The sequence below is a fragment of the Geotrypetes seraphini genome, chromosome 1 (genome assembly GCF_902459505.1).
Source record: "Geotrypetes seraphini chromosome 1, aGeoSer1.1, whole genome shotgun sequence".
NCBI classification, from domain to species: domain Eukaryota; kingdom Metazoa; phylum Chordata; class Amphibia; order Gymnophiona; family Dermophiidae; genus Geotrypetes; species Geotrypetes seraphini.
The window spans coordinates 159,070,981-159,096,147 of NC_047084.1; the positions used below are offsets into that span (position 1 = coordinate 159,070,981).

The 25,167-nt window shown below is 44.3% G+C and overlaps 1 protein-coding gene across 7 annotated transcripts in view; it reads right to left on the bottom strand.

Annotated features, from left to right (window-relative positions):
* Positions 1–25,167, bottom strand: part of LRBA (LPS responsive beige-like anchor protein) — a 1,301,884-nt gene that overhangs the window by 843,507 nt on the left and 433,210 nt on the right. For all 7 annotated transcript variants that reach the window (XM_033940548.1, XM_033940584.1, XM_033940558.1 and 4 more), the window contains exon 35: positions 10,138–10,202. In XM_033940548.1, the coding sequence (XP_033796439.1) occupies positions 10,138–10,202 (65 nt within the window). The remainder of the gene's footprint in view (positions 1–10,137; positions 10,203–25,167) is intronic.

Here is a 25,167-nt window from a genome sequence, read left to right on the forward strand (position 1 = left end):
GCAAAAATCCAGTACCAAACATGCCAATTTTCAAAACTGCAAAACGCCTGTCTTGATTTTTCGAAAATGGATGTGTGCGCGCTCAGTGAGTCTATCTTTTGAACCACTTTTGAAAAAAACATCTAAAACAAAAATGCACAGAACAATCCACTGAGACGTTGGATTAGACAGTATATCAATAAACAATAAAACAAGCATCATTCTTAGTAGACTGGCCACACAGACACCCCAGCAGAACAGTGGGGCACCCTAGGGGGCACTGCACTGAACATCACATAAAAAAGTCCCAGGTACACAGGTCACCTTAAACCCCTTATATTGTATGATGAGCCCTCCAAAATCCACTGGACCCAACTATACACCACAATAATCCTTATGCCCGCAGGTAACACCTATATGTGAGTATAGTAGTATTAGGATGGGGTTTGAAAGGCTCACAAGGGTAGTGGTTAGATTGGAGTATGGACTGAGTCCCCGTATCTATGGTTCATTATACCACCCACCAGGCTACTCCAGTAACCTGTTTGCTGCTCTACAAAGACTAGCGATAACATCTGAAGCTATCATACAGACAGGTAAGCACAGTTACTTACCGTAACAGGTGTTATCCAGGGACAGCAGGCAGATATTCTTGACTGATGGGTGACGGCACCGACGGAGCCCCGGTACGGACAATTTTAGAGTGATTGCACTCTAAGAACTTAGAAAGTTCTAGTTAGGCCGCACCGCGCGTGCGCGAGTGCCTTCCCGCTCGACAAAGGCGCGCGGTCCCCAGTTAGGATAAGCAAGCTAAGAAGCCAACCCGGGGAGGTGGGAGGGACACAAGAATATCTGCCTGCTGTCCCTGGATAACACCTGTTACGGTAAGTAACTGTGCTTTATCCCAGGACAAGCAGGCAGCATATTCTTGACTGATGGGTGACCTCCAAGCTAACAAAAAGAGGGATGGAGGGAAGGTTGGCCATTAGGAAAACAAATTTTGCAAAACAGATTGGCCGAAGTGTCCATCCCGTCTGGAGAATGCGTCCAGACAATAGTGAGATGTGAAAGTATGAACTGAGGACCAAGTAGCAGCCTTGCAGATTTCCTCAATAGGAGTGGAACGGAGGAAAGCTACAGATGCTGCCATAGCTCTAACTTTGTGGCCCGTGACAGAACCTTCCAGTGTCAGGCCCGACTGAGCATAACAGAATGAAACGCAAGCAGCAAGCCAATTGGATAGGGTGTGTTTAGATACAGGATGACCCAACTTATTAGGATCAAAAGACAAAAAAAGTTGAGGAGATGATCTGTGAGGTTTCGTGCGTTCAAGATAGTAAGCCAAAGCACGTTTACAGTCCAAGGTATGCAAAGCCTGTTCATCGGGATGAGAATGAGGCTTTGGAAAAAATACAGGTAGGACAATGGACTGATTAAGATGAAAGTCAGACACAACCTTAGGGAGAAACTTTGGATGTGTACGGAGAACCACCTTATCATGGTGAAAAACAGTGAAAGGTGGATCGGCCACTAGTGCATGCAACTCACCGATTCTCCTGGCAGAAGTGAGAGCTATTAGGAAGACCACTTTCCAAGTGAGAAATTTGAAATGTGCTGTGGCCAAAGGTTCAAAAGGAGGCTTCATTAAAGCGGAAAGAACCACATTGAGATCCCAAACCACAGGAGGGGGCTTGAGAGGTGGTTTCACATTGAAAAGGCCCCTCATGAATCTAGAAACCAAAGGATGAGCCGAGAGGGGTTTTCCATGAACTGGCTCATAAAAGGCAGCAATGGCACTAAGATGAACTCTGACAGAAGTGGATTTGAGGCCAGAGTCAGACAAGGAAAGAAGATAGTTGAACACCAGTCCCACTGCTAGAGACATGGGATTATGGTGAAGTAAGAGGCACCAGGAAGAAAACCGAGACCACTTCTGTTGATAACACTGAAGAGTGGCCGGTTTCCTGGAAGCATCAATGATAGAACGGACAGGCTGAGAAAGGAGTGAATGAGCCGAAGTCAGCCCGAGAGAAACCAAGCTGTCAGGTGCAGAGACTGTAAGTTGGGATGCAGAAGAGACTGTTGATGCTGAGTAAGAAGAGAAGGAAACAGTGGAAGAGGTATGGGTTCCCTGTAACTGAGTTGAAGTAGAAGGGAGAACCAATGTTGCCTGGGCCACCGTGGAGCGATGAGAATCATGGTGGCTCGTTCCCTCTTGAGCTTGAACAAAGTCCGCAGCATGAGCGGTAGAGGAGGAAATGCATATAGGAAGAGATTGGTCCAATCCAGGAGAAATGCATCGGGCGCCAGACGGTGAGGAGAGTAGAGTCTGGAGCAAAACAGGGGCAGCTGATGATTGTGAGGAGCTGCAAAAAGGTCCACTTGAGGAGTGCCCCATTGAGCGAAAATGGACTGAAGAGTCGTGGGATCAAGAGTCCATTCGTGAGGTTGGAGAATTCTGCTGAGATTGTCCGCTAAGGAATTCTGTTCCCCTTGAATGTAGACAGCCTTCAGGAATAAGTGACGAGCTGTGGCCCAAGACCAAATCCGTTGGGCTTCCTGACATAACAGGCGAGAGCCCGTCCCTCCCTGTTTGTTGATGTAGTACATTGCAACTTGATTGTCTGTGCAAATGAGTAGTACTTGAGGAAAGAGAAGATGTTGAAATGCCTTGAGGGCATAAAACATCGCTCGGAGTTCCAGGAAATTGATGTGGTGTTTCTTTTCCTGGGTAGTCCAAAACTCCTGAGTTTGGAACTCGTTCAAGTGAGCTCCCCAGGCATAGGCGGAGGAATCTGTGGTGATGACTAGTTGATGAGGAGGTAGATGGAACAGCAGACCTCTGGATAGATTTGAAGATGTCAACCACCAAAGAAGTGACTGTCGAAGAGACGAGGTCACAGATATGTGTTGTGAACAAGGATCCGTCGCTTGGGACCACTGGTTCGCTAAGGTCCATTGAGGAGAACGCAGGTGGAGACGTGCGAAGGGGGTGACACGTACTGTGGAAGCCATGTGCCCCAATAGCACCATCATGTGATTCGCAGAAATGGTAATCTGTTGAAACACCTGTCGACAGAGATGAAGGATGGTCTGAAGGCGGTTGGATGGAAGGAACGCCCGCATCAGAACAGTGTCCAGAATGGCTCCAATGAATTGAAGTTGCTGGGTTGGAATTAGGTGCGACTTGGGTAGATTGATTTCGAAACCCAATAGTCGAAGGAAGTGAATGGTCTGGCTGGTGGCAAGCAGAACCGCCTGAGGAGAGTGAGCCTTGATCAGCCAGTCGTCCAAGTAAGGGAAGACTTGAAAATTGTGAGAGCGGAGATAGGCCGCTACTACAATCAGACACTTGGTGAATACCCTGGGAAAGGAGGCCAGACCGAAGGGTAGCACCTTGTACTGATAATGGTTTTGATTGATGAGAAAGCGTAGATATTGCCTGGACGCCAGATGGATAGGAATATGTGTGTAAGCCTCTTTTAGATCGAGGGAGCATAGCCAGTTGCCCTGAGAGAGGAGAGGGTAGAGGGTGGCAAGAGAGAGCATTTTTAACTTCTCCTTGACCAAGCATTTGTTGAGATCTCTGAGATCTAATATAGGTCTGAGGTCTCCGGTCTTTTTGGGAACTAGAAAGTACCGGGAGTAAAATCCCTGACCTCTTTGATCTTGAGGAACTTCTTCGATGGCGTTGAGAAGAAGGAGGGATTGAACCTTTTGAGCTGTAAGGAGGGACTGAGACTTGTTGGAAGCAGACTCTTTTGGCAGGCCTAACGGCGGAGGAGTCTGAAAATTGAGGGAGTAGCCATGGGCTATGATAGAGAGCACCCACTGGTCGGTGGTGATAACTTTCCATCGAGTTAGAAAAATGTTTAGTCGACCTTCTATAGGTTGCGGAAGAGGACATGAGGGAGGACGACTGGCAATGCCCTGGAGAAGCGAGTCAAAAGGGCTGAGTCGGTTTCATGGCAGGCGGCTGTTGTTGGCGAGCCTGTTGTTGTTGCTGCCTTTGCCTCCGAGGCTGAGGAGGATGAGGCTGAATCGGCCGAGCAGAAAAACGCCTCTGATAGGACGTCTGCTGCCTGAAAGGACGAGGAGGAGGGGGTTTCTTTTTGGTTTTCAATAAAGTATCCCACCTCGTCTCATGAGCAGAAAGCTTCTGAGTGGTGGAATCGAGAGATTCTCCAAACAGCTCATCACCCAGGCAGGGAGCATTGGCTAGGCGGTCCTGGTGGTTCACATCAAGGTCTGAGACGGGAAGCCAGGCCAATCGTCTCATCGCTACAGCCATAGCAGTAGCTCGGGAGGTCAGTTCAAAAGTGTCATAGATGGAACGGACCATAAACTTCCTGAGTTGCAAGAGACTGGCAGTGCATTGTTGAAAAGCAGAAAGCTTGCGGTCAGGAATATATTTTTCAAAAGAGGCCATCTGCTGGATAAGATGTTTCAGGTAAAAGGAAAAGTGAAACGCATAGTTACCTGAACGGTTGGCCAACATAGCATTTTGGTTGAGTCGTTTACCAACTTTATCCATGGCCTTACCTTCTCTGCCAGGAGGGACAGAGGCATATACACTAGAGCCTGCAGATTTTTTGAGGGTTGATTCCACCAGCAGAGATTCATGTGGAAGCTGAGGTTTGTCAAACCATGGGATAGGAATAACTTTATAAAGTGATTCCAATTTTCTTGGAGCTCCTGGAATAGTAAGAGGAGTTTCCAAATTTTTGTAAAAAGTTTCCCGTAAGATATCATGAAGGGGTAACTTTAAAAATTCTTTGGAAGGTTGGTCAAAGTCTCTAGGAATGCTTTTGACTTTTTAGAATCAGACTCCAAGGGGAGAGAAAGGGTGTCTGACATCTCCCTGAGAAATTTAGTGAAGGAAGAGTGCTCTGGCTTACTAGCAGGAACCTGCACCGATGGGTCAGCCTCATCCGATGAAAAATCCTCCTCGGTACCGAGGGGATCATCGGAGTCATCCCATAAATCAGGATCCCGTACCGATGGGAGACGGCCCTGAAACAAAGGAGTAGAGGAGTCAGTATGCCTGGTTTTGCTTACCGATTTGCCCGAACACATCGACACCGTACCCAGTGACTGTAAAACGGGACGGGTGTCAGAGAGCGGTACCGGATCAGAGGCCGAGTGAGCCGTACGTCGAAGAGACTTCGGCTCTGCCGATAAAACAGGCATAGAAATGGAAGAGGCAGATTTAAGCGGTGCCGATAACGTCGATGCCGATAACATAGGATGGTCGACTATCGGTACCGCAGGCTCAGTGGGTACCGACACCGGAAGGTTCGGAGTTAGCAGAGCCGGGAGCAGGTGTTGCAATTGCTCCTTAAGCTGGACCTGAAAGATGGAGGCTATACGCTCATCCAGAGACGGTCCCGATGGCACCGGTACCGCTTTTTTCTTGCTCGGTACCTGCAGTGCCGCTCGACGCTCAGGCGAAATCGATGCCGATGAAGAGGCAGTGACTTCTATGGGAGCGGAGCATTTGCGGGGCCGGCGCGCAGTCTGCAGGACTTGGCTCACTGTTTGTTCGACTGGCGGGCCAAGGACAGAAGGGGATGGCTTCTTAGCCGGCTTACCTGAAGGGTGCGACACCGAAGAGACCTCTTGCGGTGTCGAAACCACCGGTGCCAATTTGGAGGAAATCGCCGGAGTCGACACCGGTGGAACTTCCATAGCTGCACCGAACAGAATCCGCTGTTGAATTTGGCGGTTCTTCAAAGTTCTCTTTTGAAGAGAACTACAGCGGGTGCACGTTTCTGCCCTATGGTCCGGACCCAAACACTGAAGGCACCACTGGTGCGGGTCGGATAAAGAAATAGGGCGTGCACACCGCTGACACTTCTTAAAACCCGGTGAAGGGGGCATGAAGGGAAAAACGGCAGTAGCAAAATCGAAGCCCGAGGCTTCGATGGTGCCAACAGGCCCCGCTGGGGCCGACCGAAAAAAGTCAAAAAAAATAGACTTTTTTTTTTTTTTAAGAAAAGAATAAAAAGTGAAGAATTCACGAGAAAAATTACGCGAGCGGGAAGGCGAAAAAAGAAAGTCCAACAGCCGTTGGAAACACGCGTCTTGTTAGCTCCGCGGAAACTAAGAAACTGGGGACCGCGCGCCTTCGTCGGGCGGGAAGGCACTCGCGCACGCGCGTTGCGGCCTAACTAGAACTTCTAAGTTCTTAGAGTGCAATCACTCTAAAATTGTCCGTACCGGGGCTCCGTCGGTGCCGTCACCCATCAGTCAAGAATATGCTGCCTGCTTGTCCTGGGATAAAGTACCGTTTCATTCACATCTTTGGTGGGTGGGAGGGGGTCAGTTATCAATGGAGGAGTGGCGAGATCATGCTTACATCTCCAGGGATTATCTGGCACCTTTTTAGCATTTAATTGGTTGTTAAAACAGGTCTAGCCCCAGACGTCTAAACGGTGCCCTGGACGTATTCTTAAATGTTTGATTACGGCAGAAAAACGGGTCGTTGAGTCATTGGATATATATACGAGCTTTTGGATGAATAAAGGCATTTGTATGTATCACATGAGTTGAAGGACACTTTTTTGGTGCTCACCATTCTGACTAGGACAATTCCACCTTTTTTGTGCTTTTGAGTTTATGGTTTTGTTTCTATTTTACTTTGAGAAAAACGTCCAGGTCATAAGCCTGCCCTTTATCCGCCCACAACATGCCTCTAATACACCCCCTTGAGATTTAGACAAACTGAGGATGAACAGCATTTATATCCATCTAGAAAATGGGTTTTGAAAATAGCAAATTGGAAGGGTTTGGAAAAAATGTTCATCTGCCCTTTTGTGTCATTTTTTGGATACCTTTTTTTTTTATGAGCCACCTAATAAGGGGATTGGACTTGATATACAGTTCCCCCTCCAAATCCGTGGTTTTAGTTCCCATGGATTCGGTTATTAACAATTTTTTTTTTTTTTTTTAACAAAACTGAATCGGACCCTCCCCAGACCTTACCTGGTGTCTAGCGGCGACACGGGGCAGGATCGATCATCCTACGCACCTGCCTCATGCAGAGCCGTCATCAAAATGGCTACCATGAGTTCCCGTTGTAGAGAATACAACGGGAACTCACAACAGTCATTTTGATGACAGCTTTGAAAGGGGCAGGAGCGTAGGACGATCGATCCTGCCTCGAGCTGCTGCTAGACCACCAGGTAAGGCCTGGGGAAGGTCCGGGACATAGGAGGGAGGCGAGGTGGGTCAGAGCAGGCCCTAAAAATTAACCGTGATTTTTCAATATTGACAAATTTTGTTAACACTGATTAGCTGGATTATCCCCTTATTTCCTATTTGATTTACACATCCAGGGAGGGGGGGTATTATATTTTCTTGTATTCATTGACCAAATGAAAGTGCTGTTTATGATTTTTACTGTATGTATCCACTTTGTTTCTGTCCTTGAATTAGGGCGGGGGGGAAATGTTTTGTAGTATTTCTTTGATCGATTGTAAGCACTGTCTTGAAGTCAATTGTATGTATATTTTAATGCACTGTTTTTGAATGAAAAATTAATAAAGACTTAAAAATATATATTCGCGGGCCGGTTCTGCCTCTAACCCCTGCGAATATTGAAGTTCTACTGTACTGCTTTTTTTGTTTGGTTAAAAACAAAGCAGTTTACATATTTTAGACAGATACTTATTTTGTACCTGGGGCAATGAAGTGTTAAGTCACCAAGGTGGAGTGGGGGGGCGCAGTCCAACCCATGTGCTTGCCCCAGGGGGGGTGCACAGCCAGCCACCCTCCCTATTTTGCTGCTTTTCTTAACCAGCAGCAGTAGCAGTAAACTTTAACTCAGACGCGTCCGCAGCCCAACTTGTAGATGTTTAGCTTCTGGGCGGCTCCCCTACAGCAGTGGTTTTTCCATTTAAAGTCACAGCCGTAGGCTCCTCGCGCAATCCGTGGCTGCATTGGAAGCGTTCCCTCTGATGTCACAACACCAGGTCCACGGCTGCGTCGGAAGTGTTCCCTCTGACGTCACGACGTCAGAGAGAAGGCTTCTGACACAGCCACGGATCACACGACCCGCGGCTTTGAATTGAAAACCGACTGCAGCAAGGAACTGGCCAGAAATGCTGTTGCTGCACAGGACAGTGAAGATAAATGTTGCTGCTGCACAGGGAAGGGAGGAGGGAGAGAAATGCTGCTGCACAGGCAAGGGGGGAGAGAAATGCTGCTACTGCACAGAGAAGGGAAGGGGCGAGAGAAGTGCTGCTGCAGCAGCACCCAATTGGGGAGATAGAGGGAAGGAGGGAGAAGGAAGACAAGGGAGAGGAACCAGAGATGCCAAGTCCATGGGAAGGAGGGAAAGGAAAGAAAGGAGATACCAGACCATGGAGGGGGAGGGAGAGATGCCAGGGCATGGGAGGGAGGGAAGGAGACTGATGCAAGATCAGGGGAAAGGAAGGAAGAAGGGAGGGAGAGAAAGGAAGAAGAGGAGATGCCAGATAATGGAAGGGAAGGGGGGTTGGAAGGAGAGGAGAGAGATGCCAGACCATGGTGTGGCGTGGGAAAGAAGGAAAGGAGAATAGAGAGAGATGCTAAAGCATAGGGGAGGGGGCGGTGATAGAAAAATGGAGAGGGGGTGAAGCTGAAATGAATCATGTATAAAGGAGATAAGGGGCACAGGATATTGAAGGGACATAGAAAGAAGGAAGATGCTATATGGAAAAGAGAGAGAGAGAGAGTGGACAGTAGGGAAGGGGCAGAGAGAGTGTGGGCAGTAGATGGAAGGGGGTAGAGAGAGAAAGGACAGAAGCTGGGTGGAAGGGGCAAAGGGAAGTGCAGATGTTGCATGGAAGGAAGAGAGAACAAATGCTATATAGAAAGAAGAGCGAAGAGAAGATAATTAAAGCAGAAATGACAAAAGGTAGAAAGATTTTTTTGTTGCTTTACTTTCTTATTTCTCATTATTTGTTTTATTTCTATTGTTAATTTGTAAAGTGGTAATTGTTATGTATTAGTTTTTTCAAATTTACATCTACTGGCTTTATATTTTGCACAGTATTAGGGGAAATGTGTCACTGTTTCTGCGGTGTTGTGGTGTTGCACTGTATGCAGAATCTGGTTTCTTGGCAGTTCTGTTTAACTTTTGTCTAAATATTTCTATTTTTAGTTTGTGATTATTTCATATTGGGCAAGGGTGTATCTCTGTTCTGTGTGTATAAAAAGGACATGGTTTTCTGTTGGCATTGACTGTACAGGATCTGGCTTGTTTAGTTTTACAATGTATGTATTGGTGTTCTAGTGCTCACTGCAGTGTTTAATATGCTGCCTTTTCCTAGGTACACTCTTGTGCGATATGTGGATTGTTACTAAAAATCATATTTTTCATATAGATGAGGGGGGTGTCAAAAAATGATAGGCCCCAGGTTTCACATATGCTAGGAAAGCCACTGGTCACAAGGAACTGCAGTGGAATTGACCTCATAACATCAGGGTGCTGAGGCAGCTACTTTAATCAGTAGGTCACTCCTCCAATGTGATTTATCTGATTATGGGTTAGACATTAAAGGTGTTTTCCATTTTAGGTCTTTATGAAGAACAGTTAAGTAAACCTGATTCTCCGTTAGTAAAGCCATACTCCAAATAATATAAAAAGAGAAACATAACTTTAAAAGATCAAAACAGTATGTTTGGTTTTCTAGGGAAACTGAAAACATTAGATCCAGAAAGATATACATCTAAAGCAGTGATTCCCAACCCTGTCCTGGAGGAACACCAGGCCAATCGGGTTTTCAGGCTAGCCCTAATGAATATGAATGAGAGAGATTTGCATATGATGGAAGTGATAGGCATGCAAATTTGCTTCATGCATATTCATTAGGGCTAGCCTGAAAACCCAATTGGCCTGGTGTTCCTCCAGGACAGGGTTGGGAACCACTGATCTAAAGACCCCCTTCCCAAAGGCTTATATAGACATGTGTAGTAGATGCATTCATTTCAATGGTAGTAGATGCATTCATTTGTGATAATTTAGTATAAACTAAAAGAAATTATTTCAAATTAAAATTTACAACCAAAATAGGCAAGGATTGCTAGAAAATCATTATGGATTATAAAACACTTAAATTTTATATAACACCATGAAAGTTAAAAGAAGAGAGCATTCTGAGCCACCCAAATTACCTTCCTTCGTTGACAAGCTCAATGAAAGCAAGTCCTGCATTCTTCTGAATTGAGTTCTGCCATTCCTAGAAGATGACAAAAACATATTAAAATGTCAACTATACCAACTGTTAAGACATCCCTTAATTTAAATAAAAAATTAACAAACTACAAAGCACAACTACAATACAATATCTTTACAACAACATTTACTGCAATCATTTAAAAAAAATACGAGGGGGTGCTGAATAGTTCTCAGCCCAACCAAGAAGGGAATGAAATGGAGCCATGAAACTTACAAGTTATTCCACTTATTCACCCCTAAGTCCAACATACTTGGCACATCATGTCTGAAGTTTCTGTAATCCTTCCAAAAAATACTGGTCACTGAAATACTGCTCTACTGCTGCAATCACCTCCAAATCACTCAAAATCTGTTGCCCTTTCAAACTTTTTAAGGTTTGGAAACAGAAAACAGTTAGCTGGAACAAGATCTGGTAAGTAGGGTGGATGGTCTATGCACCGAAACCCCAACTGCATCAAAATATCCATCATTTTGCCACCCTTGTGAGCAGGTGCATTGTCTTGCAAAAAGAGAACTTTCCACATCTTCTCTCTCCTTTTTTCTTTCAATGCCCCCTTTAATTGGCACAGCAAATTATAGTAGTATTCTGTATTAACTGTTTGGCCCCTTGGAAGACAGTTATTACAACACCTTCCTGATCCCAAAACACTGTGGCCATGACATTTCCTGCTTTTGGGTTTTGAATTTCCTAGGCCTTGGCATGGACTACTGTTTTGTCTCAGGATCATAGTGGTGTAAAAATGTTTCATCAACAGTAACTAGCAGTTCCAAAAAGTTGGCATCAGCTCACTAAAAATGCTGCAAAATCAACTTGAAGTGTCCATCATTTCTCATCAGCATCCAAACATTTGGGCACCCACTTGGCTGACAGCTTCCGCATACCCAGCTGCTCATAGATTATACACCCAACACATTCCCTGGATATATGCAGTGTCTCAGCAATTGTTTTAGCCGATGATTGTGCAAATTGTTACCTTTCAAAATAAAACACCCTTTTCAGCTACAGTACCAAAATAATGCTCAGAATTTAGGAAGTTGATTGGGCTGAGAACTTTTTAGCACCCCTTCATACAAAGCCTCACATTAAGCAACTAATTTAATCTCCAGTTCTCCCCCCTTATTCTCTCACATAGCCCTCACCCAACACCAACCAATCCCAGTTTCCCTATAAAGCAAAACATTTTCTAGAATAACCAATTCAAGAACATAATTGAGTAAAAGGTTCCCATAACTTTCCTATTTAGATAATTTTAGATTGCTTAATGTGAAGCTTTTTTTCATCTGCCATAGCTAACAGGTATACACTTTTTTCAATATTGAACTAATATAGTTCCAGAAACTGCTAAACATCGATACAAATAATTCTGAGCCAAAGTATAATTTGGGATTGACTGATTCAGTAAAAAGGTCCCTTGGATCTGCAAACCCAACAATATACGTAATCTGTTATACATAGCTGTACAATATGACCAAGCTTTAAGACAATGCCACCAAACGTAGTCCATGGTTCTTTAAACTTTCAACACATTGCTTCCAGGCCATCATATTAAACAAGCATTTTCTTTAAAAGATAAGTCATATACAGTACAGTCTAATGTTTCAAGACAGATCATGGGGCCTGCAGGATTAAAGAATAGCAATTTTGTTTTAAGAATTTCTATTCATGATTTTCTCTTTTCACTTGTCCCGTTTGACAAAAAAACAACAATCAGTTGAATCCCATGCACTGCATTTCTGTTGGCATGAATCATTAATTTCACAATCCTGTAAAGCAGCCATTCACAGCCCAGTCTTTGGGGCACACCAAGTCCTATCAGGTTTTCATGATATCAACAATGAATATTAACGAGTTAGATCTACATGCAATTGAGGCAATGCATGCAAATCACTCTCATGCACATGCACATTTATTGTAGATATCCTGAAAAAAACGATGGGCCTAGGTGTATCCGGAGGACTGTGTTGGAAATAGCTGCTGTAAATATAAAGATATACAGTCAAACCTCGGTTTGCAAGTAACGCGGTTTGCAAGTGTTTTGCAAGACGAGCAAACACTCGAACAAACTTTAACTCGCAAACCGAGCGTCGACTCGATAAGCGAGCTGCCACCACGGGAACAGGCTTCGCTTCTCCCCCGATGCCACCGGCGCTGCTCCCTCCCTTCACGACCATCAGTACTGCTGTCCACCTTCTCCCCCCACTGACCTACCCAGTGCTTACCCGTGCGCTAGTGCTGAAAGTGCCTGCCGTTGGTTCCATGCTGGGCTGCTGTGGGGCCTTGAGCATCTACATAAGAACATAAGAATTGCTGCTGCTGGGTCAGACCAGTGGTCCATCATGCCCAGCAGTTCGCTCACATGGCAGCCCTCTGGCCAACGACCAGCACCCTAACCAAGAATATCATGAGAATCTGGGAGAGGGTGAGAGCCAGAAGGCCTTGAGCATGCACAAATGCTCAAGGCTCCACAGCAGCCCAGCATGGGCACCAGTGTACGGGTAAGCACAGGGCCAGTCAGTGGGGGGAGGAGGTGGACAGCAGTATTGATGGTCGCAAAGGGAGGGACAGCGCCGGTGGTCTCGGGGGAGAAGCGAAGCCAGTTCCCAGGGTGGCTGGGGGGGGGGGGGTCAAAGTGGAGGACAGCAGTGAGAGAAGTGTTGGAAGGGATATGGGTTGGGGGGAGGGAGGAGGAAAGATGTACTGTATAGTCAGTGGAACGAATCATCTGGGAAGGGAGGAGGAGAGATGTATTGTCAGTGGAATGACTCATCCACATTGCCATTATTTTTTATGGGGAACTTTGCTTTGATATACGAGCACTTTGGATTACCAGCATGCTTCTGGAACGAATTATGCTCACAAACCAAGGTACCACTGTATATTAATACTAATAGTATTACTATTTATTATTTCTATAGCACTACCAGATGCATGCAGCACTGTACATTAAACACATAGGAGATCATCCCTGCTTGAAAGAGCTTACAATCTAATTATGACAGATGCACAGGCAAAGGGTAAATCAATATATGCTGCTCATGAAGGGAACTATAGGGATGAAGAGGTAGAGAGAGTATGGGCTACAGAGGGAATGAGAAACAGATGTAGTGTTTTACAAGTTGGAAGGATTAGGCCCTAAATGCAGCTTTGAAAAAAATGGGCCTTGAGCCTGAATTTGAATACTACCAAATATGGAGCCTGTGATTCAGGCAGGTTGTTCCAAGCATATGGCACAGCAAAGCAGAAGGGGCAGAGTTGGGAGTTTGCAGTAGAGTAGAATGGTACAGACAAGAGATACCCAAACAACAGAGTTCTTGGGGCGGATGGAGTAGTGGCCTTTGAATTTGGTCAGGAGCAGGTCATTGGAGAGACTAACAAGGGCAGTTTCTGTAGAATGGAGAGAGCGAAAGTTTTGTTTTACAAGTAAAAGGGCAGATAGGAAGGAGGTCAGCAGGAATTTGAAGTGAACAAAGTCAGCATGAATGTGGAATTTTAGCCAGTGACGTTCCACAGGAACATTAAATAGAAGGAACATTAAATAGCAGATCTTAGAGGTCAGCCAGGGCTGGGGTTTGGCACATCTTACAGGACTTGAAATGGGAAAAACAAGGGTATCAAGGGCAGAGGAGAGACTGCTTCAATAACAGATTTGCATAGCATAGTGTTTGAGAGAAGGGGGGGAGATAGTGGTAATGTCTATTATCTATGAAGTACATGCATCATTCACAAAAATACAAAACTATTACATTTTAATATATATTTCAGCATCTGTATAAAGGATTTTTCAGCCTAAGGGTCAATCTTCCTATGTAGGTTCTATGGGTGTGAAAAAGTAAGCAAGCCCGAATCAAGTTCCAAACCCTACTTAGCACTAAAACTTATTCCTCACAGTTAAACTTTCATTCCCCAATTATCATCGCCAAGCTCCACATAAAGCTTGCATGGTGAAATTTTCTAATTTCATACTACATCCTAGACTTTTTTTTTTTTTTAACAACAAAATTGTAGATGGACTGTTTAAGGTATGTTTGAAAGTATATAAACCCCATAGAAAAGGGGAGGTGTAAAACAAAAACCTGCCCTAATGTGAAAAATATGATAAATGGAATATATGATTGATAATTTGTAAATGTATAGGAGAGGTTATGCAGTCAAGGAATCTTCCAAGGCTTTACAGCTACAAAATAGGAGAACGCCAAACTAAATTGGTCAATCCTTCCTGGTCATCTCTTGGTCCTCCCTGACTCTCCATTCCACTCCAGGTCCATGCCAACCCTTCACTGGCCCTTGGGATCTTCAGAACGCCAAACTAAACTGGTCAATCCTTTCCTAACATAAACAAATATTAGTAAATATACCCTCTCTCATCAATTAAAGGACACATTATAGATTCCAGATCTTTACAATCTGAAAGCAGGCAGTCTCAGTGAGAGAGACTAGCTGAGCAACTGTTCTTTGCAGCAATCCTTTAGTTCTAGATACTATTTCTTAGATGTCTACAACAGAGATATTCCTATCAGGTATCTCCTGGATTAAGTCTCAGACAAAAAAACAAGCAAAGAAACAGAAGCAGGTGCTGGAGGGAGATATTAGCTTCCAGCAAGTACTATGAAGAGATACTTGAACTATACGCTCTGACCAAAACCTGACCATCCCCCTGGAGCTCCAGAAAAGTGTTAATCATGGAGACCGATAGGGGGCAGGGGGAGATGGGGCCCTGCCACCTAAGCTAAAAGAGAAATCTTCTGAACAGGATAGAAAAATAGACCCCCCTCCTCATATACAACTGACACCAAATGTTGAACCTGGAACACTGGTGTGGTGGTAGCTGGTGTTTTCTTCTAGCTGTTTTGGTTTCCCATAACTAATACAAACAAACAATAAATATGAAAAAATGTGAAAGAAGGATCATGATCCAAAACAGCTGTAAGTTACTCCAAAACTGCTCCAAAGGGGCAAACAGGGAGGGGGGGGGGGAGAGTGATTGGATCACCCGGAACGTCCTCTCTGATGTCAGCATTGACATCTGGGAGAGGAAGGCTGGTCGGCCCGGAGCTTCTGCATCCTGTTTACGGCATCGGGATGCAGGTAGAACTCGAAGGCAACACGAGTCTTATCACAGAGCCTGGGATGGCCTCTGCAATAGACTCATGTTGCCTTTGCAATCTACTGATCGATCACGATCGACCTTTTGGGCACCCCTGCTCTACATACTCATAAGCAAACAGATACTCTAAGTAAGCAGACCACAGCATCAGCATGTTCCTATGCCAGCTTCATAGATATCACAGAGACCAAGACAGTTGCAAGATTTCTAGCAGAAAAGTGAATAAGGGTAGATGCTCCATACAAATGGCACATGGCAGGCAAACTCATAATCAGTAGAAGGGACACACACTGTGACAGAAGAATTGGAACAGAACTGGAATATATGTCTGAGGCATCAAACACGCATCCCCTCTGATAAGTAATTTGCTTAGAGACTGTTGATTGTAGGTGCTGACATCAAATTGGGAAAACTGAAATCCCAGCTAAAATGTAACATTCAGTTATCCAGAACAGTATATTTCAGTCTGTGTTTTCAAAGTTTTTAAGGGTCACACAGTGCATTCGTTTGTCACCATCTCTCATTCCATCCATGGCAAGGCAATCAAGAGAATTATACTGAACAATCATGCAATCTTATAGACAGTCAATATTTAACACCATAGGAAATGATAGCCAATTAAATACAACTTAGAATAGGTAAAAAATTATTGACATGGCTTTTTTTTTTTTTTTTAACTTTAAGAGTTATTCCTTTTAAAATGCTGAAACACATTTTATAGTTATAGTTATTTAGTTGCATTAGTGGTTGAATCTGAGGCTTTTAATGTGTTTTCCATTAGCCCTTCTGGGAGAAAGATAACCAAGACCTTTATACACTCTATATCTCACACAGTTATAAAACTGTTGCACAAGATATGTATAATGTGATGAAATATTGAAAGGATCATGAAAGACAATGGCCATTTAAGCTTTTCCTTTCACATGTATTAAAACTCACATCAGGCTGTATTCAGCTGTGGTTTATGAAATTGTTTAGACTAAAGCTTTCTTTGATAATTGTCTAAAGTAGAGAAAAATGCTAAGGATACAATAATAAATGTATTCACTTTTCAATTTTGACAATATCTGTCTTCACCAATTATGCTTTAAAATACTACAGTGAGAGCTATGCAAGGTGAAAGGCAGAATTTACATGAAAAACCAGATGGATACTTTCAAATTTTCATTTCTTTTGGACTGCTATTCACATTTTCCACACAGAGTAAAACAAGCAATGTATATTGTGCCATGTCAATCAACAGAAAAGATTGTGACTAGAATGCTGTTGGAACTTTTTTTTTTCAAATTTAGATCACAAGCTATAGATATCTGTTAAGCTTGCCCTTAATTTTGTATAATAAAAATGTGCACACCTATCTTCAGTGTATTGGCATAAAAATGATTTTTTAATCTTTTTGTGGCTATCACATTTAGTCAGACCTAGCATTTGAGCTATTCAGCCATTACTGTATATACTGTATATACTCGAATACAGGATGAGATTTTTGAGCCAAAAAAAATGGCCCAAAAATGGGGGTCTCATCCTATATTCAGGTCACCCAACCCCCTCCCAGACTTGTTGTAGGCCTCAACAGGTCTGCCGTATGACCTGGTAGGTTGGGACTGGAGGGATCGTTCCCGTCTCCCGTCCCAGCCGACTAACAATTTTTTTAACCTCCCCCGCCTCACACATACCTTTTTTAGCTATTTTTAATCCCTGGTGGTCCAGCGGTGTATGGAGCAGGAGCATACTTTTCGTGCTCCTGCCTCGTCCTGAGCCTCTCCTGGATGTCTACCAACAGCACACCCAACAGAACCGAGCTTTTCGTGCTCCCTGTCTGGCCCCGCATAACTCTCTGAATGGCTGCCGCCAGTTTTCGTCTGTATATTTTGGAGGAAAGGTGGGTGAGGGGAGATATGATGGAGACGTTTAAATACCTACATGATGTAAATGCGTATGAGTTGAGTCTCTTTCATTTGAAAGGAAGCTCTGGAATGAGAGGGCATAGGATGAAGTTAAGAGGTGACAGGCTCAGGAGTAATCTAAGGAAATATTTTTTTACAGAAAGAGTGGTAGATATGTGGAAAAGTCTCCCGGAAGAGGTGGTGGAGACAGAGACTTCCTGAATTCAAGAAAGCCTGGGATAGGCACGTGGGATCTCAGAGAGAGGCAGAGATAATGGTTACTGCAGATGGGCAGACTGGATGAGCCATTGACCTTTATATCTGCCATCATGTTTCTATGTTTCCTATATGTCCAGGTTTCTTGCTCTAACATCCTTATATGATCTCCAGCTGTGCTCCACCTCCTCTACTCACCAGAAAGGCCACTACCTTGACCTTGTCCTCTTCTCCCAACTGCTCTATCACTGAATTCTGTAACTCAAGTTAACCTTCATAACTCATCACCCTCCCCCCCCCAAACCCGACCAATCACTACTCATACATTTAGGAACCTTCAGGCTATTGACCCTCACCCCTTAAACTCATGTCCGTATTGTTTAATTTTGTTATTTGAATTTATTTTGTAAAGTCTCTTCTATCTTAATTATAATATGTACATCGCCTAGAAAATGTAATAGGCGATTCATCAAAGATTAAATAAACTTGAAACTTAAACTTGAAACATGCACTCTACCACTGTTTCATCCCTCCTTTCTACTACTATGTCAAACAAGTCTGCCAATGAAACTGTCCTCTCCTATAACTCCATTCTCTCTTCTTCTACTGATACCCTTGCCCCTCCCATTTTACGTCCTGTAAGATGTTCTAAACCCCAGCCCTGGTTGACCCCCCAAATCTGTTACCTGCACTCCTGAACATCTTTGGCTTAAATCCCACACACATGACGACTACATTCTTTTCAAATTCATGCTGACGTCCTTCCAATCTCTCGCTTGCTAAACAAGACTACTACAACCATTTAACTAACTCTTAGTGTCAACCCTCACCATCTCTTTGCCACACTCAACTCTCTACTCAACGTGCCCCACCTCCTAACCCCCAGATGATGGCAGAGTTCTTCCACAACAAGATTCACAAGATCCATCTTGAATTCTCAACCATGTTACCTCCCCCCCCATCCCTTTCAACTGTCCACTCTGTCAACCTCCCTTCAACAAACCCTACAACCCTTTTCTCCTTTTCTGAAGTCATGGAAGAGTAAACTGTTCACCTTCTCTCTTCCTCCAAACCCATCACCTGTTCCTCTGATCCGATTCCTACTTGCCTACTCGGATCCATCACTCCCACTGTAATCCCTCCCACCTTCAAGCTTTCGCTCTCCACTGCTACAGTTCCTGATATCTTCAAACACCCCTCCTCAAAAAAACCCTCAAGACCCGCATCCCCCTCCAACTACCACCCCATCTCCCTCCTCCCCCTTCCTATCCAAACTACTTGAATATGCTGTTCACTGCTGTTGCCTGGACTTCCTTTCTTCTCATAATATTCTTGACAAGCTTCAATTGGGCTTTCACCCTCTTCAGTCTACAGAAACTGCCTTTGCTAAGAACATAAGAATTGCCGTTGCTGGGTCAGACCAGTGGTCCATCATGCCCAGCAGTCCGCTCATGCAGCAGCCCTTTGGTCAAAGACCAGTGCCCTAACTGAGACTAGCCCTACCAGCATATATCCTTGTTCAGCAAGAACTTGTCTAACTTTGTCTTGAATCCCTGGAGGGTGTTTTCCCCTGTGACAGACTCCAGAAGAGCGTTACAGTTTTCTACCACTCTCTGGGTGAAGAAGAAGAACTTCTGCTAAAGTTTCTAACCACCTGTTCCTGGCCAAATCCAATGGACTCTACTCTAGCCTCATTCTTCTTGATCTGTCTGCTGCCTTCGACATTGTTGATCACCACCTCCTTCTCGACATGCTGTCCTCACTGGGATTTCAGGGTTCTGTTCTCTACTGGTTTCCTTCCTCTCTCTCCCATCATACTTTCCTCCTCTGCTGCCATCCCACTGTCTATCAGTGTACTTCAAGGCTCTGTCCTGAGCCCTCTCCTCTTTTCTGCATATATCCGCTCTCTCGGTACACTGATCTCCTCCCATGGTTTTCAATATCACCTCTATGCTGATGACTACCATATCTACCTCTCCACACCAGATATCTCTACAGGAATTCAGGCCTGAATCTCAGCCTGCCTGTCAAACATTGCCAATTGGATGTCTCACTGCCATCTCAGACAGAATATGGATAAAACTGAACTCCTAATCTTTCCACCTAAACTCACCTCCCTCCTCTCACCATTCTCTATTCTGTGGATAACACTATCCTCCTCTCTGTCTCATCAGCTCGAAAACTTGGGGTGATCTTTGACTCCTCTCTCTCCTTCTCTCTCCAGATCCAATAAACCACCAAAACCTGTTTGTTCCTCCCCTATAATATTACCAAAATAAGACCTCTCTTCTTTGAATACACTATCAAAACCCTTATCCATGCTCTCATAACTTCATGCTTATAGACTACTGCGCACCCATCTCTCACCTCTTCAATCCATTCAAAATGCTGCTGCACAAATCCGTGAGAGCTGCTATTCTCACATTATCCCTCTCCTCAAATCACTTCATTGGCTTCCTATCCATTTCCCAATACAATTCAAACTCCTCTTACTGACTTACAAGTGCATTCACTCTGAAGCCCCCCAATATCTCTCTTCACTTAGCTCCCCCTAAGCTTCTCCCTGTGAACTTCGTTCATCAGTTAAGCCCCTCTTATCTGTACCCTTCTCCTCCACTGCCAACTCCAGACTCCATCCCTTCTTTCTTGCCGCACTGTATGCCTGGAACAGGCTACCTGAATCAATACGTCATGCTCCATACCTATCAGTATTCAAATCTAAGTTAAAAGCCCAATTTTTTGATACTGCTTTCAACTCTTAACTCCCACTCACTGCTGTCAGATACCTATACCCACTGTATCATTTCCTCTACCATAATCTCTCCAACCCTGAGATATCTTGTCTGTCAGAATTAGAATATAAGTTCTTATGAGCAGGGACTGTCTATTATATGTTAAATGTACAGTGCTGCATACGCCTTTTAGCTCTATAGAAATGATAAATAGTAGTAATAGTAGAATTGGATAGAGCTTTTGACAGTGTTCCACATAGGCGGTTAATAAATAAACGGAGTGCCCTTGGGATGAGCCGTGTCGGGAACTGGTTGAGTAGAAGGTGATAGAGGGTAGTTGTAAATGGAGATTGCTCTGAGGAAAGTGATGTTACTAGTGGTGTGCCTTAAGGTTCTATTCTTAGGCCTGTTCTTTTTAACAATTTTATACACGATATTGCTGAAGGGCCGTTGAGTAAGATTTGCCTCTTTGCGGATGATACCAAAATCTGCAATAGAGTAAACCCCCCAGATGGTGTGAATAACATGAAGAAAGACCTAGCAAAGCTTTAAAAATGGTCTGAAATTTGGCAGCTAAAATTTACTGCTAAGAAATGAAAGGTCAAGCACTTCAGCTGCAAATTCCGCCTATCAGATTTCTAAGCGGAATACAAATGAGTCTACGTTACAAAGTAAAATCTTGGGGACGTGGACTATAAGACATATTGACATACTGGTACATCAAGGTACAGGGATAGAACTACATTGCTTATAGGAAAGAGACAATAAAGGGAAGAACAATTGGATGGGACCCTTCTGTAAGTGTTAATCATAAGAGGAGAAAAGATAAGAGTAAGGGTGTTGCATTAAAGCTCGAAAGCGTCTTTAAATAAAAATGTTTTCAGTTTTGTTTTAAATTGTTCTAAGGATGGTTCTTCTCGTAAATCTGGTGGCATAGCATTCCAGAGCGTGGGTGCTATAACGGAAAAGATTGATGATTGATGCATGCTAAGTTGTCGTAATGACGGGATATGTAAGAGGTGGTGAGCATTAGATCTCAGGGTTCTGGCCTGGGGATAGAGTCTGTTTAGGAATTCCGTAAGATTTGTATTACGTGTTTTACATGTTAATAATAGAATTTTGTATGCAATTATGTGTGTTACTGGCAGCCAGTGGGCTTTTATTAAGAATGGAGTGACATGATCAAATTTTTTTGCATTCTCAATGATCTTTATGGCAGTGTTCTGAATAATTCCCAAGCTCCTTATCTCCTTTTATGTAATTCCTTTGTAAAGCAAGTTGCTATAATCGAGACTGAAAATGACAAGGGAGTGGATAAGAATATTCAAAGCTGAAGGATCTAAAACTTTGGAGAGAGACCATATCATTCGTAACCTATAAAAACATCTTTGTACCACAGAACTGATTTGTTTATGATATGTTAGTTTGTTATAGCACAGTTACTTACTGTAACAGGTGTTATCCAGGGACAGCAGGCAGCTATTCTCACATATGGATGACGTCATCAGCAGAGCCCGGATGCGGAAGCTTGCAAGCAGATTTGCTTGAAGAAACTCGAAGTTTTGAGTCGACCGCACCGCACATGAACGAGTGCCTTCCCGCCCAGTGCAGGGTGCATCTCCTCAATTCAGATAGTTAGCAGAGAAGCCAACCAGGGGAGGTGGGTGGGTTGTGAGAATAGCTGCCTGCTGTCCCTGGATAACACCTGTTACAGTAAATAACTGTGCTTTATCCCAGGACAAGCAGGCAGCCTATTCTCACATATGGGTGATCTCCAAGCTAACCAAAATGGGATGGTGGGAGTGTTGGCAATTTAAGAGAATTAATTTTGTAATACTGTTTGGACAAACTGTCCATCCCATCTGGAGAAAGTATCCAGACAATAGTGAGAAGTGAAAGTATGAACCGAGAACCAAGTAGCAGCCTTGCAAATTTCCTCAATAGGTGAGCTACTGAAGCTGCCATTGCTCTAACTTTATGGGCTGTGACTCTACTGTGTAGGGGTAATCCAGCCTAGACATAGCAGAATGAGATACAAACAGCCATCCAGTTGGAGATGGTACGCTTAGATATAGGATGTCCCAACTTATTTGGATCAAAGGAGACAAAAAGTTGAGGAGCAGTTCTGTGTGGTTTGGTGCGTTCCAAATAGAAGGCCAAAGCACGTTTACAGTCCAGAGTGTGAAGAGCTACTTCTCCAGGATGAGAATGAGGCTTCGGAAAGAACACTGGAAGAACAATAGATTGATTGAGATGAAATTCCAATACCACTTTAGGGAGGAATTTTGGATGAGTACGGAGGACTACCTTATCATGATTAAACACCGTGAAAGGTGGATCAGCAACTCGACTTGCAGCTCACTGACTCGTCAAGCAGAAATGAGGGCAATGAGAAACACCACTTTCCAAGTGAGATACTTCAGATGAGCCTTGTCAATTGGTTCAGTTGTTCTGCTTGAGAAGGGGATAAAGGGATGCCAGGGACAACATTCGAAATTTTCTTTGACCAAAAATTTGTTGAGAGCCCTGAGATCGAGAATGGGCCGCAGATCGCCCGTCTTCTTCGGAACAAGGAAATAACGAGAGTAAAACCCCCTATTCTGCTCCTCCAAAGGAACTGGTTCGATGGCATGGAGATGAAGCAGAGCTTGAGCTTCCTGAAGAAGAAGGTCGGTCTGGGAAGGACTGGAAGAATACTCTCTTGGAGGAAGCTCTGGTGGAACCTGAGTGAAATGAAGAGAGTATCCTTCCCTGATAATGGTGAGCACCCAGAGGTCAGATGTAATAGTCATCCATTGGTGGTAAAAATGATGGAGACCTCCTATAGGGAGAAAAGAAGTCAGAGTCAGAACGGTAGAGGTTATGCTCTGTTTTAAACAGTCAAAAAGGCTGAGTAGCCTTAGGTGGAGCAGAAGGCTGAAGTTTTTGTTGCTTCTGAGGCTGCTGTTTTTTAAGAGGAGGGTGATTGTAAGGAGCCGTCCTCGGAGCAAAACGCCGGTGATAGATAGAAGTAGGGTGTGTAGGTTTGGCAGGAGCTCGCTTTGGCTTAGGTCTGACAATAGAAGCAAAGGATTTTTCATGTTCAGACAATTTCTTGGTGGCTGCCTCGATGGATTCATCAGAGGTCATTGCCCGCACAAGGAATATTAGCTAAGCGATCCTGAAGATTAGGGTCCATGTCAATGGTACGAAGCCAGGCAAGGCAGCGCATAGCTACAGAGCAAGCAGCTGACCGGGCAGATAACTCGAAAGTATCATAAGATGACTGTAGGAGATGTAATCGGAGTTGTGATAAAGAAGCAAGGACTTCTTGAAATTCAAAGTGTTTTTGAGTATCCAAATAAATCAAGAATTTTGGTAATAAAAAAATGAGGAACTCAAAATAAGTAATAAAATGAAAATGATAATTGAGGACTTTAGAGGACATCATGGCATTTTGATAGATGCGACGTCCGAATTTGTCTATAGTTTACCCTTCCCTTCCAGGAGGAATGGTGGCATAAACCTTGGAAGGATGGGACCTCTTCAAGGAGGACTCAACTAGCAGGGACTGATGAGATAACTGTGAGTTGTCAAACCCTTTGCGATGTACAGTTTTATACCTAGAGTCCAATTTGCCTGGAATAACCAGTATGGTATAAGGGGTCTCCAGGCATCGACCAAAAGTCTGAGACAAAAGCTTGTGAAGAGGAAGCCGGAGGTTGAGGGAGATGCATGACTTCGAGGTACTCCTTAGAGTATTTGGAACCAGCATCTAATTGAAGATCCGAGTCAACAGCCATCTGACGAAGAAAAGATGAGATCCCCCAATGCTTTGCCTCGAGAAGGACTCGAGGACGTCGAGGCAGCCTGGGACGAAGATGAAGCTTTGGCAGGATAAAAGGCTTCAAAAGAATACGGAGACTTGGACGAAGCAATCGAAACCGCTGCATCCTCAAGGTTTGGAAGTGGAGACCTCAAGCGAGGAGTCAGCGGTCTGGTCGAAGTAGGAGTAGAGTGAGGTTTAGTTGAAGATGGGACTTTCTTTAGAAGAACTATGCCTGAAGTATACCTCGATGAAGGCCTCGATCGTCGGTGAGAACGATGCTTGGAAGCAGATCTCGAAGATCGAGGAGACTTCGCCTCGGAGACAGAAGCAGCCGATGCCACCAAAGAATGGATAGGACTGGAGGCTGTACAGCGAAGCTCCAGAGGCTTGATGGAGAAACCTCGATGCACTCCCAAAGACTCTGTTCCTTGTATAGAGTGTGAGGATTCCCACGGTTACCAAGGCCTCTTCTCACCCAGATCTAACCGAAAAGGAGGCGGCCTGGCACTCCTCTGCAAATCTTTCTTTGATGTCCAGCTCCTTGAAAAGGGCAGCCACCCCTCACTAGAATATATGCTAGCCTCAGTCAATGATGAACTCCACCTTCACCCACTGGATATCTTGCTACTATACCGCCCACCTACCCCTTGGATCAATTCCTCTGATCTCGTCCTCGAGACCATAACAAACGCCTTCCTTAAATTTCAAAGATTACTGATCATTAGGGATATTAATCTCCACCTTGACAACATCACCAGCAAGGACGCGATTGAATTTAACAACTTCCTCTCCTCTCTAGGTTTTCCACCCCCCTGCTTCCTCTCCAACCCATGAAAAAGGGCACACACTAGACTTCATCAGTTTCCTCGATCTTACCTCTTACAAAACTTCAGCCGATGACGCTCGTTGGGTCCCTTGGTCAGACCACTTCTTAGGGGCTTTCTGTCTCCCCATTTTCATGTCGCATCTTGGGGCCCCATCCTGTTCCCCCAATTCCATTACCTTCCGCAAAAAAATTACGAGCGATCTGCTCTGGACCAATTTCCTTAAACATCTCTCCTCCGTTCCCAAGCTCGCAGATTCAGAAACCAATTGGCACAACTGGATCGCCCTCTCTGAATCCACCTACCACTCTCTTGCCCCATTATCCACTAAAACCTAAAACATCTCCTACCCCCGTAAGGCCCCCTGGTACCTTCCATTTCACAGAGAACTGAAG